We start from the raw sequence: 20555 nt of genomic DNA, 5'->3' as shown, positions 1-20555 counted from the left end.
AAAAGAATTCATCAGGTTGAGTTATACTGTATCTCCTCATTGCCTAAATCTGTTAGTTCAACAGTTCCTCCCAGATGTTCAATCGCCTCATCCACAACATGCATCATTCGAATCATCTCATTTCTTTTTTGTTGGAGTGCCTGATTCACTCTGGATTGCCACCCATTCTTTCAGATGCTGCAAATTGAAACTGCTGCATTATTATGCACTTAACACAACCAAACATGCTTCCTCAACCAAAGAGAAAAAAAAGACAAGCAGTTAAATATTGCATTCATGAACATGGCAATTACCTGGATTGTGCTATTCTCCCAGGCAACAAAGATATAGATTGCTAACTTGATTTAGGGTGGGCCAGGAATACTATTCCCAAAAGAATTGATAAACAACAAATTATAAAGAATTAATGGAGAAAAAGGTGGCATGGCTTTTCACCTTTACACAAATTCATAAAATTATAGGACTCTACAGCAGAGAAGCCATTCAGCCCTTCATGTCAGAGACAGCTCTTTGAAAAAGCTAACAACTTAGATCCATTTCCCTCCTCTTGTAAGCATGTACATTTTTTATCCATTACAAGCACAACTGTTCCTGTGTCCATACAGCCCCAGAAGCTTTTCCACCATTTAATTAGATGGTGTCTGATATTTATCTGCCTTAATTTCATATTCCTTGACAGCTTTATTCAGAAGAAAAAAAACCAATTGCACACATTAAAAATGTATGCCCTCTTATTGTTAATTTCCACTAACAGAGATAAACATTATTTCTGTATCTAACCTTTAATATTTTAAATACCATGATCTATATTCAAGGGAATATAAGTCTAGGTCTGTGCAGCCTTTCCTTCGAAGTTAGCCCTTTTAATCCAGTTTCTGATAAATCTCTGCTGCACTCACCCCTGCAAGACCAGTATATCCGTCCCTACCAATGGTACTCAAAGCTCAAACTAGTCACTCCATGTGGAATTTTAGCAAGGCTCCTCAAACCAGACACTTGAACATCATAAAGTAAGTGTTGCACTTAACTTTCTAATGCAACATTAAATTGAGGGCATGTCAAACCCACAGGTGAATGGCCCTATTTTGAAAATGAGCAAAGGAGGTAATCCTGATAGGCTGGCAAATATTTAGTCCCCCAGTCAAAATCACCAGATCACATTATTTGGTCATTAACATATTATTATTGGGGAGCTTTGCAGTGTGTAAATCACACAACAATGACTGCAGTTCAAAATTATTTCATTACTGTAAAGCAATCTGGAATATCCTGGCGTCATGCGATTAATTGTACAAGTGCAAGTTTTGAAACTGAACACAATTTTAGTCAAGAAACCAGAGAATTGGTACCTATTGTTATGAAGTTGAAGGCGTATTGTACCTTTAAGACAGCGTGAATGATGTTTTGCACTGAGAGCTTACAAGCACCTGTCATATGACTAACTAGCAGTCCCAGAGTGTACTGGAAAATTAAAATTATGTAACATTTGGATGTGAAATAGACACAGGAGATACCTAAGTTGATTGCTGTTTGACAACAATTCAAATTTAACCAGTTTAAATTGTGACTCAGGATACTAAAACCTAATCAAGTTTGAATTTATTGTTTCGCCAACCTCAAACTAATGAGATGATCCGATGTTGGGGTATAAAAAAGGCAGATCGTTTGAAAATAAGACAGAGTACCTGCCATCGAGAGAGCAGCTGCCATTTGAAACACTCTCTATCAAAGGTACCTACTCATGTGAAACATCTTCACAGTAAAAAGAAAGACGCGACCCAGGGACATCTTTAGCCGAAAGAAGAAAGACACCGACAACAACAGCCACTGTGTGGTTTTGAAATTAAGTTAATGTAATTTTAAATGTTTTATTGGAACAGCATATTGTTATAGAGTTGGAGGCAGGTAATAAGCAGTTAAGAGAAAGGGGGGCTTAGAGTTGTGAATAGTTGCTTAATGTTCACTTTTAGAACATAGAACATAGAACAGAACAGGCCCTTCAGCCCACAATGTTGTGCCAACCATTGATCCTCATGTAAGGTAAACCTAATGTACAAACCCTCAAATTTCTGTGACCATATGCATGTCCAGCAGTCTCTTAAATATCCCCAATGACCTCACTTCCACAGCTGCTGCTGGCAATGCATTCCATGTTGTCATAACTCTCTGCGTAAAGAACCCGCCTCTGACATCCCTTTTATACTTTCCGCCAAACAGCTTAAAACTATGACCCCTCGTGTTAACAATTTCTGCCCTGTGAAAAAGTCTCTGGCTATCAACTCTATCTATGCTTCTCATTATCTTGTACACCTCAGTTAGGTCCCCTATATTCCTTCTTTTTTCAATGAAAAAAGTCCGAGCTCAGTCAACCTCTCTTCGTAAGATAAGCCCTCCATTCCAGGCAGCATCCTGGTAAACCTGCTCGGAACCCTCTCCAAAGCATCCACATCTTTCCTATAATAGGGCGACTGGAACTGGACACAGTATTCCAAGTGCAGTCTAACCAAAGTTTTACAGAGCTGCAACAAGATCTCACGGCTCTTAAACTCAATCCCCCTGTTCATGAAAGCCAAAACACCATATTGCTTTCTTAACAACCCTGTCTACTTGGGTGTCAATTTTAAGGGATCTATGTACCTGCACACCAAGATCCCGCTGTTCCTCCACACTGCCAAGAATCCTGTCTTTAATCCTGTACTCAACTTTCAAGTTCGACCTACCAAAATGCATCACTTCGCATTTATCCAGGTTGAACTCCATCTGCCACCTCTCAGCCCATCTCTGCATCCTGTCAATGTCACGCTGCAGCCTACAACAGTCCTCTATACTGTCAACGACACCTCCAACCTTTGTGTCATCTGCAAACTTGATAACCCTTCCTTAAATCTCCTAATCTTAGTTATTAATAAAACTTACAAAGAGTAGAGGCCCAAGAACAGAGCCCTGTGGAATACTACTGACCATTGACTTCCAGGCAGAATACTTTCCTTCCACTACCACTCGCTGTCTTCTGTCGACCAGCCAATTCTGTATCTAGACAGCTAAATTTCCCTGTATCCCATTCCTCCTGACTTTCTGAACGAGCCTACCATGGGGAACCTTATCAAATGCCGTGCTAAAGTCCATATACACCACATCCACCGCTCGACTCTCATCAACTTGTCTAGTAACATCCTCAATAAACTCAATAAGATTCGTGAGGCATGACCTGCCCCTCACAAAGCCGTGCTGACTGCATTTAATCCAGCCATGCTCTTCCAGATGGTCATAAATCCTATTCCTCAGAATCCTTTCTAACACCTTGCAGACAACAGACGTGAGACTGACTGGTCTGTAATTGCCGGGGATTTCCCTATTTCCTTTCTTGAAGAAAAGAATTACATTTGCCTCCCTCCAGTCCTCAGGTACGACTCCGGTGGAGAGCAAGGATGCAAAGATCTTCGCAAGCGGTGAAGCAATCACATTTCTCGCTTTCCAAAGCAGCCAAGGACAAATCTGGTCTGGCCCTGGCGACTTGTCAATCTTAATGTTTGTCAAAATTTTCAGCACATCAGCTTCCTCAATCTCTATCCGTTTCAGCATGCTTACCTGCTACTCAATGGTTTCATTCACTACAAGGTCCTTTTCTTTAGTAAAGACAGAAGCAAAAAACTCATTTAGGGCTTCCCCTACCTCCTCAGACTCTATACACAAGTTCCCTATGCTATCCCTGATCGGCCCTACTCTTTCTTTGATCATTCTCTTATTCCTCACATGCATGTAAAATGCCTTTGGATTCTCCCTAATCCGTTCTGCCAAGCCTTTTTCGTGCCCCCTCCTGGCTCTCCTCAAACCATTTTTGAGCTCCTTCCTCGCCTGCCTGTAATCCTCTAGAGCTGAGCAAGACCCTTGCTTCCTCCACCTTAAGTAAGCTGCCTTCTTTCTTTTGACGAGAAGCTCCACCGCTCTCATCATCCAAAGTTCCTTTATCTTACCCCTTCTTGCCTGTCTCAGAGGAACAAATTTATGCATCACTCGCAATAACTGTTCCTTAAACAGTCTCCACATGTCTACAGTGCCCTTTCCACGGAACAATTGCTCCCAGTCCATGCTTCCCAACTCATGTCTGGTAGCATCATAGTTTCCTTTTCCCCAATTAAATATCCTCCCATTGTGCCTGCTTCTCTCCTTCTCCATAGCTATGTAGAATGTGAGGCAGTTGTGGTCACTATCACCAAAATGCTCTCCCACCACAAGATCTGACACCTGCCCCGGTTAAAGAATAAATTGATATTATTTTCTTTAAATAGTGGAATGTGGGAGTTCTCTGTCACTCATATTTTAACAGATTACAAGGCAAGGTGTGGTTTTCTGGGTGTTTAGTTTAATTAACAGAGGGGTTCACCGCCTTGTCATAACACTATGTTTTAAATTTTTTCCCATTCTAACTGTTCCAGCTGGACATCCATTGTCCTTGTTCCTGGCTCCAACAGGAATCCTCCCAAATAGGAGTGATGTCTATTCATTACATCTTTATAAATATGATCAGAGTTCCCCAGCCATCCATTACATCACATTCAACTAAACTTTGGAGCAACATGCTCACACCAGTAGATAAAATGTTATCTAAATGACACAACGTCCAAAGCCTTCACTTTGTCCATAAGTCAACATGCTTTGTTTGTGAATCCCTTTCTTTCCCCAAGGACAATCGAGGACAAAGCTTAATCGCCATACTCCTTATGGACTCTTTTAATGAAAACCCATTGAATATTTTTAACAAATCTGCAATTGCACTCATTGTGGATCTCCCACGAAAATTCATGAATGAAGACTGTAGAGAGAAAACTTACAAAGTAGTATGTACCAAAAAAAACAGTAATGTAATCTATTCTAGCCCAATTCTGATGACTACTTCTTTGTGGAGGCCTTACCTGGACATAGTCATCCTGATGTTAATCAATATACTGCAACACTTGATCAAGAGGAGATGACGCTTCCAATGCAAAGTGCAAAAACAAACTGAGAACAGTGAGTGTAAGCTGTAAAGAAAATGTTGCACCAGTGAATCAGGATGCATGGTAAAGCTGCAATGGCTTTTGTTAAGGTATTTCATATATTTCCATTGTCAGAAATCAGATTTCAACAGCTAATAAATTATCAAAACGGAGCAAAATGGAAGCATGTTTATTAAAGTTAAAAAATCTTGTAAAATATGTGTTTAATAACATTGCTTCAGTATCACAAGCAACAGCATACATTAAGGTTCAACTAGCTGAGTATATGTGGGAGCAAGGAACAGAAGGAATGTACTGACATGAAATGAAAAGTGGAAGAAAGCTCCTGTTAACCATAAAAACCAGTACAGACTATAATAGTCTGTATCTGTGCTTTAACAATGGATGTAATAAATTTCTCACATAGTCTAGATTTGTTATTGTTTCAAATTCAATGCTTTTCTATTGTCCATAAATCAATTTTATCCATGACAGGCTCCTGCAAAATATTATAAAACCCAAACTGCACACAAGTCAATAATTGTAATTCTGCATAAAAAATGTAAAGTACCGTGGATGCTGCAAATCTGAAATAAAGACACAAAGTGCTGGAGAAATTAAGCAGATCTGGCAGCATCTGTGGAAAGAGAAACAGCTGATGTTTCAAGTCCATTTCCATCGTTAAAGATTAACTGTTCCTCTTCCCTGAAGCTGTTAGACCTCCTGCATTTCTCCCGCACTTTTTATCTGCTCTGGTTTATTTTGCACTGTCAATAGAATGCAATTTTTAAAAATCTCAACTAAAAGATTTTATGAAATGCAACCTCCCATGAAAAAATACAATTGCACCAAGACTCTTTTATTATAATTTTCTTACTAGGTAAATAAAGTGAAAACACAATAACACCTTGCAATCGAAATGGACTAAGTTAACCTTTATCCCATTGAGAATGTTTCCCCTAGTATCACTCAGAAAGGAAGCAAAGTTTAACATCTTTATCACAACACAGTCAACCAAATCTTGCAGCAGTTTGCAGAGCTGTATGTTTTTAAGAGCGAACAAATTAAATTGATCCTTTGGTTAAAAAAGGGTAAATTCTCATTTTAAAAAGAATACAGCAGAGGAAGAGGTCCTTTGGCCTTTCAATCCTACGCTGACACATTTTTCCCTTCCAAACTAAAACTGTCTTCACTTACAAGATCCGTACCCCTTTATTCCCTTCCTATTCATATATTCGTCCAGATACTTCTTGAATGCTGCATTGTATCTGCTTCCACCACCTCTTCTGGGAAGGCGTTCCAGGCACTCACCATCCTTTGTGAAAAGCTTGCCTCACACATCTTTCCTGAGAGAGCAGCCCTGTGGTCAGGGAGGACAATGGTGACTTTACCTTTTACACAGTGATGGCAATGTGCCTGTGGTGCAGAGGGGGAATGTTGAAGGTGGTGAATGGGACACCATGTAGTCACAATGGTTTGTCCTGTGGGATGTTCACTTTCTTTAATATTGTTAGGGGCTGCACAAATGCAGGCAAGTAGGGAATGTTCCAACACAATCCAGATGAGTTGTGGAATCAGGTGTTTGGAGAAACTGAGATTGTACTCCTTGTAGTTAAAGAAATTGAGTCGTTGTTGATAAAGGTGTTTATCAAAGATATGCATTAGCATGTTAAAACATACACTCATCAGCTGAGCATAAAAGGATTACAGAAGACATATTAAAGATTTTGGGGAAAATCTACTGACAGAATAAGCTGATTTAAGGGAGAAATTTTATGCAGCAAGTGGGAATAAGCTGGAACACAATACTCACACACAATGCAAACATCCAGGTTCTGATGAATTGAGTAATTCTGTAAGTGTTTGAAATTACAATTACTGAGATTTTCACCTAACAGTCCACTTGTAAAAAAGCAGGATTTGTCTAATATTTCTTACCTTAGGAATATAAAACACCGTGTAGAGAACTAGCATAGAAAACTATTGCGTTGTCACAGATTGGGGTTACATTTAAGTATTCCAAAGTACGTAAAATGTATCATGGAAGTTGAATACAAAAGGCGACTCCTGTTAATCTTAACTGATAAAAATGTATGAATTGAGAAATTAAAAAATAACTTACCATGTTCACGTGTTATTAATAAAGTCAATGAAACGCAAGATCAAGCTTCGCCTCTACAAAATACACCACACAGTCACAGTTAGAATGCAGTTTTTCTGTCTTTCTTCGGACACCTGAAGCCAAGTTCGTTCCCTGAGGCCAGGCACTTCAGAAATATTCAAATATTTACTGCCAGTTATTGTGCAAGTACTAAAAAGTCAAAATATTGCCAAGGAAAACAAACACAGGAGGCAGCTTTGTGTGAATGATACATTTAAAGGGGCCCAGAGGAGGGTTTATGAAAAGCATGTTATTTTGAGAGATAGAAGGTCAGTCATATTGTTTTAATTATTCTTGTGTGTGACTGATGGGAATTATAAGCCTTAATGCGATTTATTACATCACATGAAATGTTCTTAACGCGTTTGCTTGATTTTCATGAACTGTCTGCTATTTTTATCTGGTAAGAAATGTTACTTCATAACACATGAAGTTACATGTTGTTTCCAGTTGGTGTCACTAGATACCATGCAACTGACTGAAGTCACATGCAAAAAGGCTTTCATTTTTGTTTTTTAAAAAACATAATCACAACATTCCAACAGATGATGCCAGATCGGCCGAGTTTCTCCAGCAATTTGTTTTTGTCACAGATCTTTTAATGAGTAAAATGAGACCATTCGGCCCATACTGCACCAACTCTCTGTGCAAATCCTCTCTGAAAAACCTGTGCATTGTTCATAAATTAAATAATCAGCCCTTGAATGCTTCAACTAAGCCTGCCTACATCACTCTTCCAAGCAGTACATTTCAGATCCTAATTACTGACTGTATCAAAAAAATACTTTCTCACCTCATGCTGTCCTTCTTTTGCAAAATACTCCAAATCCGTCTCCTCTGGTTCTTGACCCTCTTAAGAATGAGAAGCTTTCCCCTATCAAACCCTTCATCATTTTGGAACCTTCCATCAGGTCTCCTCTTAGCCGCCTTCTCTGCAATGAAAATGTTCCACCTTCTCCAATTTGTCTTCATCACTGAAAATTCTCATCCCTGGAACCATTCTGGTAAACATCTTCACTCTCATAAATGTATTCGCATCATGCCAAAAGTTTAGAATGGTGTACAACACTCAAGCTGAGGTGTAATCAGTGTCCAGCATAGTTTCAGCATTATCTCCGTCTCTTGTACTCTGTGACCTTATTAATGAAGCCTAGAATACCATGTGCTTTGTTAAAGTATTTGCACTCAACATTATATTCAACTATATATTCAAAGTAGATTTCCCTGTTTTTACTGACCTACATCTTCATATCCTTCCATGTCTGTCTCTCCCTCCCTGTCATTTTCTCCAGCCTGACAGTCCTTTGAGAACTCTCCACTCCTCTCATTCTGACCTCGAGCATAAAACATTACAGCTTAGTACAAGCCCTTCAGCCCTCAATATTGCACCAACCTGTGAAACCAATCTAAAGCCCATCCAACCTATGTGTATCACCCCCCCCCCTCAATTTAAAGCTATGTCCCCTTGTGCTAGCCGTCACCATCCGAGTAAAAAAGGTGCTCACTGTCCACACCATTAATCCTGTGATAATCGTGTATGCCTCTATCAAATAACCTCTTAACCTTCTTCTCTCTAACGAAAACAGCCTCAAGTCCCTCAGCCTTTCGTCATAAGACCTTCCCACCAAACCAGGCAACATCCTGGAAAATCTCTTCTGCACCCTTTCCAATGTTTCCACATCCTTCCTATAATGCGGGAACCAGAACTGTACGCAATACGCCAAGTGCCCAAGTTTTATGCCTGCCTGATTTTAATTGTCATAGCATTGGTGGGTATGCCTTCACCTTCGCACGTGCTAAGCTATCGAATTCCCTCCTTAAATCTCTCCAATTCTCCATTGTACTGTGAGATCCCCCTTATTAATCCATATCTTTGGCTGTTTTCTCTAATATCTCATGTGACCTAGCATCTACTTTTAATGTACAATACCCATGATGCATCTTAGGATGCTTTGTTATATAAAGGTACTATATGATTACAAGTTGATGTCATCAGTCCTTTCTAAGCACTGTGATACTCTAGCTCATAAATCAAAGCTGATCTTGCCCTCATGGGTTGAGATATTCTTGAAAAGTGTTTATCTTGTGGAAGGATTGCATATTCTGTTTTAATAAGGCTAAATTCATTATTCTCTGTCCTAGGTGTCCCCTACTACAGTGATGTGGACAAACAGCCACATTCAGTAGTGACAAATGACATTAGGAATCTGAGTTCTGAGGAAAGGTCATTCAACCTGAAATGGTAACTCTGATTTCTCTCCACACGTTTCCAGACCTGCTGAGCTTTTCTAGCAATTTCTGTTTCTGTTTAAGGATCCAAGAAACTGATTTTGCATTCAGCTTCAGCAGCTTCTCCCTGCCTCTTCCTTTGCATTAGATATGATCATCCTTTTGTAACTCCATTTTCCCTTTCACTATTTGCTCACAACATACTACAGAATGAGACAACATAGAAACAGGCCCAGAATGAAGGGCTTTTGCCCGAAACGTCAATTTTACTGCTCCTCGGATGCTGCCTGAACTGCTGTGCTTTTCCAGCACCTCTAATCCAGAATCTGGTTTCCAGATCTGCAGTCATTGTTTTTACCCATAGAAACAGGCCCTTCAACCCACCATGTCTATGCTAACTAGCAAACACCAAACTACACTAATCCCATTCACGTGCACTTGGTCCATAACCTCCTATTCCTTACCATCTAGATGAACACTTAAACGCCTTTTAAATGTTGCGACAATACCTACCTCCTCCAACCTCTCAGGCAGCATGTTCTATTTTTCAACTACTCTCTGGGTGAAAAAATATTTTTCTTAGATTTCGTCTAAACTACTTAATCCTCACCTTAAACGTATGCCTTCTAGTTTTAGATATGTTTGTCATGGGGAAAAGATGCTCACAATCTACTTTGTCTACGTCTCTCATAATTTTGGAAACTTCAGTCAGATCCCTCCCCCCCTCCATCCACCCCCCACCACCACCACCTTCCCCAGCTTCCTCTGCTCCAAGGAAAACAAACCCAGCCTCTCCAGTCTCTCCTTGCAACTGAGACTTATCATCCCAAGCAACATCTTGTTGAATTTCTCTGCACCATTTCCAGTGCAATCATATCCTGCTAATGGTGTGATGACCAGAACTGCACAGTATTCCATCTATGGCCTTACCAATATTTTGTAAGGTTGTAATAACTTCCTTGCTTCTATATTCTACATCTGGGCTAATGAAAACAATCATCCCGTATGACTTCTTCACCAACCTGTCTATCTGTACTGACTTTCAGAGATGCGTGGACTTGTATACCAAGGTTTCTTTGTTCCTATGGACCTGCCATTCATTCAAATATCTTTTGATTATTAGACCTCCCAAAATGCATCCCCTCACACTCATCAGGATTAAACTCCATCTGGATTGCCGTGTCCAATTTACCAGCTGATCAATATCCCCAAGCCATCCTCCTCACTATCAAAAACACCACTAATTTTCATGTCATCTGCTAGCTTACTAATTATCCCTGCTATATTCACATCCAAGTTGGTAATACACATAATAAACAAGGGTCCCAGAACCAATCCCTGAGGTGCACCTCTGGCTATAGGCGTCCAGTCACAAAAAATAAACCACCACCTTTGCCTCCTGTTTGAAGCCAATTTTGGATTTAGTTTGCCAATTTGCCTTGGATCCTATGGGCTTTTAGCTTTTAGATCAGCCTTCCATATGGGAGCTTGTCAAAGGCTTTACCAAAGTCCATAGAAACCACATCAACCCCATTACCCTCATCAATATATTCAGTCACCTTTCAAAAAGCTCAATTACTCAGATAGAATCTCCTTCTGACAAATCCATGCTGACTATCCCTCACCAATCTTTGCCCTTCCAAGTGTTTAGTAGGCCTGTGCCTCAGAGCTTTTTCCAAGAATTTCCCTCTCACTTATATGAGACTAACTGGTCTGTAATTACTTGTCCTACCCCTTGTTGCTCTTCAACAAAAGATCAGCCATCCTTCAGTTTCTGGCACTTCACCTGTGGCCAGTGAATTATTAAATATATCTGCCAGGGCCTCAGCAATCTCTTCTCTTGCATCCCATAGTGGCATTTTAACTCCTGACACACAGGAAAATAAGATTGTTATTTTTTTTTAGCTAAATATGCCAAAAATTTACATTTTTGTAGTTAGGGTAAAGAATGTTCGGGTCAGTTCTTTGAGATAAAAGACGAGAGAAAAGAATGACCATGTATACCCTCTGGAAAAATGGGGTTTCGGAGACTAAATTTTTAATCAAAAAGTAGAGATTAACATTTACACAAGTAATATTTTCAGGAGTAAGATTTCAACCCCACCTGCCTCCACTTTCATGAGTAACTTTTAAGGGAGTTGAAACCCTCCAATTCTAACTCAGAATTGGGGGCTGAAGGGTTCCAGACACTGGATAATTGCTATTCAGAAGTTTATATTTCCGGGGCAATTATTGCATAAGAACTTGTAGAATCCCACTCAGGGTACATCCAGTCTTGGATTGTCTGAACATCAGAAGATCTCTGACCATGATGATAAATAGATTCATGAAAAGGGAAGTAAAGGGATAGAAAGAGGAAGAGAAAGGAATGCAAGCGGAAAGCAGAAAGGCAAAAATAAATCTGACAAGAGTAAAACAGCAATTATTTATAGGAAAATTACATAAAATTTCAGGACAGAAACAGGCAATTTGGTCCAAATGCTCCATGAGCCTCACACATCCCACCCAAACACAAACTCCATCATCATTCCCTATTATTCCCTTCTCCCTCCCATGCTTATTCAGCATCACCTTAAAACCACCCATGCAATCTGTCTCATTGGTCTCAGTGGTAGCGAAGTCCATTTTCCTTCTGAATCCACTGTGGGATTTATTGGTGACTACCATACATATACAGCCCATGGAAGAGGAACATCATGGAAATGTGTGTGTATATACACACAGACTTGCATCAAATGTTGCATATTTCTAGATTAAACAATTCCACCTCCATCTTGACCTGCACCTTGATGGATTCCAAACAGTGCTTACATTGTGTTAATTTTGTAGCACACATGTGGAGTAACATTCTCATTGTATGTTCCAAATTCTAGCAGCAACATTTGGAAACAACATATGTTGATGTAAGTTGAACAAGCAGTTGTAAAAACCGAAGTTTATGTTTTAAGGCACTGTGTCCTGCATACCACATCTTTGAGGTGGTTGACTATGCAACATTTTGATTACTGACCAAACCAGCTTCAAATATACCCATCTCCAATATTTGGCAGACTCAATTTGGCAAAGAAAGAGCATTAATGGTTCATAATGCAGATGACACAAGGAAGAAATAAAGATGAGTTAACGAGTTCTCAATACAAATGCACCTCATGATGTAGAATATTAAGTAAGAAGCCAAGTTCACCCTGCCTACTAAAAGTCCTCATGGTGAAGCACAGGGCCAATAAAGAATTACTTTTTTTGCCTTAAACAAGCACCAGCAAACTATTATGTGATCAAGATCAGTAATGTGTTGACATCAATTCTTACATGTGGCACATAGCCATGGAACACTGTGAAGATGAATAATGACCTAACAAGTCAGGCAGATGCAGAGACTGAATCATTTACAGACCAGAAGGAACACTTTAGCCCATTACATGCAAGTTGGCTGTTTGGCTCTAAATATCCAAAAACATCTCTCCCTACTAATCACATCTTCCAAGAATGTATGGTCTATTCTTACTCACTTGCTCTGTCAACAAATATTCTTTGCCTGAATGTGGAGAAGATGGAGGCAGGGCAAGATTATCCCTACTACAGTGTAAGGAGTGCAGAAATAAGTTCATCTTAAAATTAGTTATTAGTAAATTACAATCGCCACAGTCCCAAGACGCACTCTGAAACATTGAGTGGTGCTGCGAAAGAGGGCTTCTTTGTACATTGGCACAGACGGGAAGCCTAGGAATAGGAGGCAGGAGAGTATGTATAAAGTGCACAAGTGAATTTTGTCGGATATTTTGAATGGGAACTGACATGTACAAATGAGGAGGGGAGCAAAACTGTTAATCTGATAATAGAAATGAAGAGATTCCTCCCATGAAAGTAGCGCAAGTGTAATTTGCAGCAATCCATAGGTTGGTGTGCAGACACTCAAGATGTTTTTGCCCCTTAATTAATTTACTTCCTGCCCCATAGGGTACCTTCCTTCAAGAGTCCCCATGATGAGAGCTTGTTAAAGCAAAATTTTACAGTACAAACTCCTCAACCCAAACTTTTAACACGTTAGTTGATAAAGTTGGATTATTTCATGCATTTGTACTGTGGTTTTCGGCAATCCAATTACACACAAAATGATTACAATGGTATCTAATGTCCTGAAAAATTAGGGTTTTGAATGCTTTGATCCTATGAAATGCACAGCCTCAGTTTGTGGTCGAAGCAGTTCAATCATGGCATTCAAAAGGGTTTTATATATGCAAATGAATGGAAAAATGTAAGACTACAGGATAAGGACAGGAGAGACACAGTAGCTAAAGTGATCCTGTAGGGATTACAATATAAGCTCAATGGGCCTTCTTCTGGGCTGAAGCCATTTTATGATTCCATCAAGAAGTCCAGAGAGAGGCAGGTGGAAAGTCATAGAATTGCAATCGGCATGGGCATAATTGCCAATGAGCATGATAACGTTAACATCTGGTACAACATCCCACACCACAACCACCTCTCTCCCACCTAGTTTTAGTCTCCCAAGTGTCCCCAGTTCTCATTATTCCACCAATGGCAACCATACCTTCAGTTGAATAGGCCACATGCTCTGGAGTGCACATTTTAACACTGCTCACTTTCAGGAATACATTAAATCCTCTGTCTCTAATCAATCTTTTGTTCACCTATCCTAATACATTTCTTTCTTGATTTGATGTGAAACAAATTGAAAATATATGGTCCTGTGAAGCACTGTCAATTAAACATGCTTCATAACGCAATGCTTCATAGTTGGTGATTGTTGATACAAGGGCTAATTAGGCCATCACAGTGACATTTAAATGTATGCTATGTAAACACTTCAAATGACTGACAAATTATAGCATCAAATTAAATAGTTAGAGAGTTGGTGAAATGAATTCTCTATCATTTTTCACTTCTGTGCAACATTAATAACAATCAAAGTCTGGTGTTTTGACTTTACCCAGCTGTAGTGTTGTTGAATGTGCCTGTGTTATCAGCTTTCCAATTTACTTTGCTGGCTTCTTTAAACTCTAATTCTGTTGTTCTTCTCATTTATTTTGGGACCATTCTGTTTTTCTACTAACTTGTAAAGTGTTAAACTCAGATTATTACGAAGTATATTACAATGGTTTTTAGAGTAGGGGAGCATGTCAATTAAAACTCCAGATAAAAATGATTCAACTGTTAATGAATGAAATTCATGAATTATAAGAGACGACATCAATTTAGAGTTGTAATCTTTGAAGTATAGACACTGAAGCAATGAATAGATTGACATTTAAGATTTAAGGGCAGAAACTAGCTTTCACCAGCTCTCTAACTATTTAATTTGATACTATAATTTTGGTCAGTCATTTGAAGCGTTTATATAGCATATATTTAAATGTCATTGTGATAGTCTAAATAGCCATTGTACCCATAGGTGGACAGAAATGCTCTATTTTGGAGAATCCACAACTAGATGGTACTGGACCAAATGTTCTGTAAAAGGTGGTTGATAGGACATAAACTGTTAATTTTTAAATCGGAAATTGATAGATATTTGTTAACCTAAGAGACATGGGAGAAAAGAGAAACCATATATGAAGTTAGATTATGGATCAACTATAATTTCATTGATCACTGGAACAACCTGGAGGGGTGAACTGGCCAATAGATAGGCTGATGCTTGGGGCCAAAATTCTTCATTTCAGATGACTCTCTGAAGAAGAAAAAAGATAACTTTTGCAAGCTCATTGGACAAGCTCAGAAACTCCACAGAAGACTTGACTGCACGGAGTTCCCTACCTTACAGCTGAAAGCTCCAAATGCCTTTTATAAGGCTATTTTACAAAACGGACATGTGGAGACAGGGAGGAGATATGGGCATCCCGAGAGTCAGATTTTTCCAGTGTGTTGAATTTTCAGTCATGATCTGGCAAAATATTGAAGACACATCGGATATTACTACCAATCTGTAGGAAAGCAGGGTTGCCTTCGAAATTGAGAAAGCACTCAAAACACATGAAGGAGAACCAATGAGTAACCCCCTCTATGTAGTTATTAAAGTTCAGCATTCGGAATATGCAATCCATAAATGAATTAAAAACAGCCAATTATGAAGTCCCATGAAGGTGGCAAGAAAATTAAACTTTCAAAATAGGAAGCTAGTCACAGCAATAATATTTATTGTGAGACCTTAGTCAAGCAGTGTAGTTCTGTGGACCACATTAACACATTAGACATGAAAATAAATATTGAAAAAACATGAAAATCTTGTCAACATTTATTGGCTATATTCTTCCAAGATAATATGTATAACAAAAATGTCCAAAGATCCTTTAACATGAATCAACAGTCTCACCATTCCAAAAAAAATGCAATTTTAAAAAGGTCACATCTCACTCAATGAAGTAACAACTTTTCTTTTGCAAATCAAGATGGAAATCAGTTGGACTGTGCAGTGTAAGAAACAGATAAATGGTCACTGCCTGACATTATGGTCCATTAAAGACAGTGAATATACACACCCGATGCCTATATTAATATTCATGGTTACTAATCTTACACTTCATATATCTTTTTGCAAAGAGAATAACTCGCGCACCTATTGCACTTTGAGGCCGAAGGGCATCACAGAATGAAACTGAGACAAGAAATACTTCTGAAATTTCAATAGCATTTGAATTACAAAAAACAAGTAGAGAGTACATAGTGACTTAACTGATTCACTATCTTTCAGTATTATCTGTACAGCATCACTGCTCCCAAAACAGACCACCAAGGTACCCTGGTGACAACAATGTACAATCTAGGATACAGATCTTTGTAATTGAGATGATGAGGGTAATATAGAGTGAATGAGTCAAGGACACTTGGATAATGAATCTTCCAATTGCACATTTCAGGTACCTTAAATACTTTTGTATAAATGAAATTGACTTCAAGCAGCAACTCAAATTACAGAGTAAGCAGTTTTGCAATGGATTTACAAAGAAAAAAAGACCTGTCATTTGTATATGGTTTGTAGGTTGCAAGAAAACCTTTATTAGTCACTTCATTACCCCAAACCATTTCCCAATTTTAGAAAAAATGAATAAAACTTAAACTGTTTTAACTGTTTAGCCCAGAATCACCCTCCCTCCCCAATCAACTTCAGCAGTGGAATTCTGAAAAAAAATGTACAAAATAATCACTGCAACTATTATTGAAGCCAAAGTTACAACAGATCAATAGTTTAAAAACCACTTACTGTTCTGCAAAAATAGACCCTTGCATTAGACAAAATTTCTACCATAAAAAGGTACACTTTACTTAATTGGACCTTCTTCCAGATATCTCCAGTTTTACACAGACCGAAATACAGTTAAATTGTTATATCGAACAAACATACTTGATACTGAAATATAGTCTGTTATCTTTCAGAAATCACAAGATCATGGCAGATGTAGCAATTATTAAAGCTTAATGGTGTGGTGTAGATAGATTCTCATACCAGCTTAGGTAAAATAAATGTGTTTTCAATGAAATCTGCATTAAAAAAAATCTTTCGTCATTCAACTGGATTTGTAAGCTCGCATGTGATAGATTTGTAGCATATAATACACCAGTGAATGTGATAATATACTGATATTCAGTACCACATCAATTTTGTTCTCAAACTGTGCTTATGCAAAACATTCACACAATTGGAGCTCAAAATGCAGTTCAACACTAATCCTTAAGTGACATGCAATTTTTTAAAACTTAGTTAATGGACTTGTTTTAATTTCAATCTAGGATTTGAGGGACGCTAGTATACATTTTTGTGCCTAAATACCTGTCATTCAGTAGCTTAAATAACTAAAAATCCTCACTTATGTTTAATGGGATTAGATCCTGATAATGGCTCGCACTGGTGACCAACTAACTGGTCACCAATTTCTAAATGGGTTACTAAATCTTTGGGCGAAAGGCAAAGTAGCAAATGGACACAAACAGTGGCAGCAAGATGATGACCACCATTCCACAGGGCTAAAGTAGATATTAAAGCTCACTTTCTCATTTCATTGATTTAACATGGTGCAGTGGGTCTGCCAACCTTGTTTAAAACAAAGAAGTCGTATTTCATGGGGAAGTTACCATATAATTCTACAAACCAAAACAAGCATCCAGTTTATTTAAAGTTATTCAAGAGGTTATCTTATTCAGCAGTTTTCACAAGAAATTTAAATCACATGAGTCTACTTTTTGAATTAAAACATTATTAAGGTGCTATATAACCATATCAATTTGGATCAGCATGTAAAATCTGGCTGTCCTTTAGGAATGGAGTGTCAGGGAAAGAAAGAGTGAGAGGAAGGCGAAAGAAAAGCTAAAAGCAAGGAGAAAAAGACAGGAAACTTAGTGGAGAGGGGAGAGGGGGAAGAAAAAGAGAGAGAGAGAGAGAGAAAAAGAAAGAAAGGAGAGAAAAAGTAAAATGATCAGTGTAAACAGACATATGTTATTGTGAGTCCTGCTTGTGATGAGCAGTGTTAGAAGATCAAAATTATGTTTATTTAGTTTGGTCCTTCTGCAATCTAGCAATATGTAGAGATGATGGAGACTTTCCAACCCACTCAGATAAAACTCCATCTTTGAAGATCAGATTCTTAGCTGGAAGTGGAACTCCGACATCAATGGATGATGATTGAGTGAATAAAGATGTAATACTATTATCTGAGTCACCAGTTTCCTGAACACACAAAAAAAAACACCAGTTATTAAAAGGTTCTCAAAGAACAGTTTTTCAAAAACATACGGATTATACTTGGTAGTTCCTCATCTATCTTGCCTGTTATTTTCTTAATATTCATACTTATTTCAAGTGTTTGGTTTCTGCTTGATAGTTGCTGACATTTATTGCATTGTGCAACTGGCAACACAAATACACCAGCAACAATTCACTTATACAGCATTTTAAAATGTAATGAAATATTCCTGGGTGCTTCTCAAGAACATTACAAAACGAAGAAAATCTCACCGAATGACCAAAGAGCTTTTGAGAAACTAGATGTTATTATTGCTGGCTTCCTATAAACTTCCAACAGTAATAGCAGAAGAGACAAGCAATCTTTTACAAAGAGTTGTTAAGAATCAAGATGAACCAATTTTGAGACTGGTTTTAAAACCTTTGATTGAAGGATGAAAATCAGGCACCAGAATAGGAAAAGACAACAGACTGATTCAACATAGCGGAGTTATGGGAGACAAGAATGTGCAGTTTCAATAGTTGACTTCATAGTCATGGTTTTATATCCCATAGTGTTTTCAGCTTGTTATACAAAGTTTATTATATAGCACGAGTTATTTTCTCCAGAAAAAGATGAGGAACACCGTGATAAAGATCTTTAATGCTACGAAGAAGAGTCGATGTCGAAGTGGCCGAAAGTTTTAAGAATTCAGGACCAAACAGTTGTCCCAGAGAAGAACTCAATACCTCAGGAAATGGTTGAGGCAAATAACATCAATGTGTTTAAGGGGAAGCTGGATAAGTATAACAGAAAAAGGAACAGAAGGTTATGTTGATGGAGATTCATGGAGGGAGGATGCTGATGTGGAACAAACACCGGGCATAGACCAGTTGGGCTAAATGGCCTGTTTCTGTGCTTGCAATACTTTGTTCTACATGCACTATTTTTGTATGATTGACTTTTTAATATTGAAGTAGATATTTTCAGAATGGATGCTGAAACTCAATTTAATTTCAGGGACTCAATATCACATCCCCAGTCCAGCCCATCAATAATTAGACGCTGAATAAAGCTCTCTCTGTACTAAATTTTAACTCTAACATCCTGCACTATTTCCAAAGCTAATTTAGGATATTACTTATTTAATCCCAATTACTACCTTGATACCAATTACTACTCATTCAGAGGAGAAAGTGAGGGCTGCAGATGCTGGAGATCAGAGCTGAAAATGTGTTGCTGGAAATGCGCAGCAGGTCAGGCAGCATCCAAGGAACAGGAGAATTGACGTTTCGGGCATAAGCCCTTCCTGAAGAAGAGCTTATGCCCGAAACGTCGATTCTCCTGTTCCTTGGATGCTGCCTGACCTGCTGCGCTTTTCCAGCAACACATTTTCAACACTACTCATTCAGAACCAATTATGGATGTTATGAGCTGAATTTCGACTAACAAACTAAAGTGATTTCAGATTGTTGAAGCCAACAGGGTAGATTTGAATTTGAACTCTGAAGGGATATTGTTTCATTCACTTGGTCTCATCCATGCTTATCAAATTTCAAATCACATTTTTCAAAATAATCAATCAATTTCAACACTAGTATTTTAGATAGTTTATACCTGGAATGACTGTACAAAGCTGAGGACTTGCAGAGATAATTTCCTACTGGAATGCAAAAGTTTTTGAAGGCTATAAAGGAGAACAATACACAGTCGATTAATAATATGCAAATACATTCATCAATTCATTTGCATTGGACAGGAAGATAAACACGAAAGGAAATTAAATAACAAAATGCTGTTTACAATGACAAAATGTAAAGTATAAACAAACAGGTTTCAGCCAAGAAAATTCACAGCTTTTAAATTTTCAAACCATTGTGAGTTTCGATCATGTTAAATGTTCAAAACAGGTTCCTACCAATGCATTAACCATGAAAACAATGCTACAAATAGTAAACCCACAAGCCCAATACAGCATTGTCTCCAATGCAACATTATTCCTTTTCCACAGCTTTGCTGCTCTTCCCTTGGAAGTGGATTTCAGTGCTGAAATCTTAATAATGTACGTTTATTTCTTTTGCACCATCTGCATCCTCTACTTATACCAACAATGCATGCTTTTTCAGGTCTGAAATGTCCAAAAAAGGATATCAAATCATTATGCTTAAAACCATTAAGTGGAAGTAGGTCAAAAATATAGTATGAAAAGAACAAAACAAGGTCTTTCAATGACAATTTGCATTTAATCTTAGATTAATCTTAGGTGACTCCAGTGTCTCAACTATATCCAAAGGCAATAAAAATTAGTGAAGTTAGCCTGCAGGATTCCAGCTCTATTTGTAACCCATGCATCGTTCTGGCATGGAAGGACTGAATTTATATGTTTGGTCAAACAAGATTGATAAAAAAAGGTCAATGCATTGACTTTATCTTCCAATTCATATTAGGTGCAAGGGTCCAACAACCCAGGCCCCTGGTGCTCTGAGGCAGCAGTGCTAACCACTGAGCCAT

The 20555-nt window shown here is 38.3% G+C and overlaps 1 protein-coding gene and 1 pseudogene across 2 annotated transcripts in view; both read right to left on the bottom strand.

Annotated features, from left to right (window-relative positions):
* Positions 1-8487, bottom strand: part of LOC122549217 (cytosolic non-specific dipeptidase-like) — a 38712-nt pseudogene extending 30225 nt beyond the window's left edge. The window contains exons 1-3 of the transcript XR_015756875.1: positions 8380-8487; positions 4914-5021; positions 29-177 (exon numbers count right to left, since the gene is read on the bottom strand). The product of XR_015756875.1 is annotated as a cytosolic non-specific dipeptidase-like (transcript). The remainder of the gene's footprint in view (positions 1-28; positions 178-4913; positions 5022-8379) is intronic.
* A 7123-nt stretch (positions 8488-15610) lies between these two features.
* Positions 15611-20555, bottom strand: part of fam91a1 (family with sequence similarity 91 member A1) — a 54828-nt gene continuing 49883 nt past the window's right edge. Inside the window, exons 23-24 of the mRNA XM_043688655.2 lie at positions 19662-19731; positions 15611-18049 (exon numbers count right to left, since the gene is read on the bottom strand). Of these exons, the coding sequence (XP_043544590.1) occupies positions 17870-18049; positions 19662-19731 (250 nt within the window). The 3' untranslated portion in view covers positions 15611-17869. The remainder of the gene's footprint in view (positions 18050-19661; positions 19732-20555) is intronic.

The sequence above is a fragment of the Chiloscyllium plagiosum genome, unplaced genomic scaffold (genome assembly GCF_037043375.1).
Source record: "Chiloscyllium plagiosum isolate Xiang-an unplaced genomic scaffold, Cpla_swu_hap1 HiC_scaffold_4, whole genome shotgun sequence".
Classification (NCBI taxonomy): domain Eukaryota; kingdom Metazoa; phylum Chordata; class Chondrichthyes; order Orectolobiformes; family Hemiscylliidae; genus Chiloscyllium; species Chiloscyllium plagiosum.
This window is presented reverse-complemented; position numbering and strand designations above follow the sequence as displayed.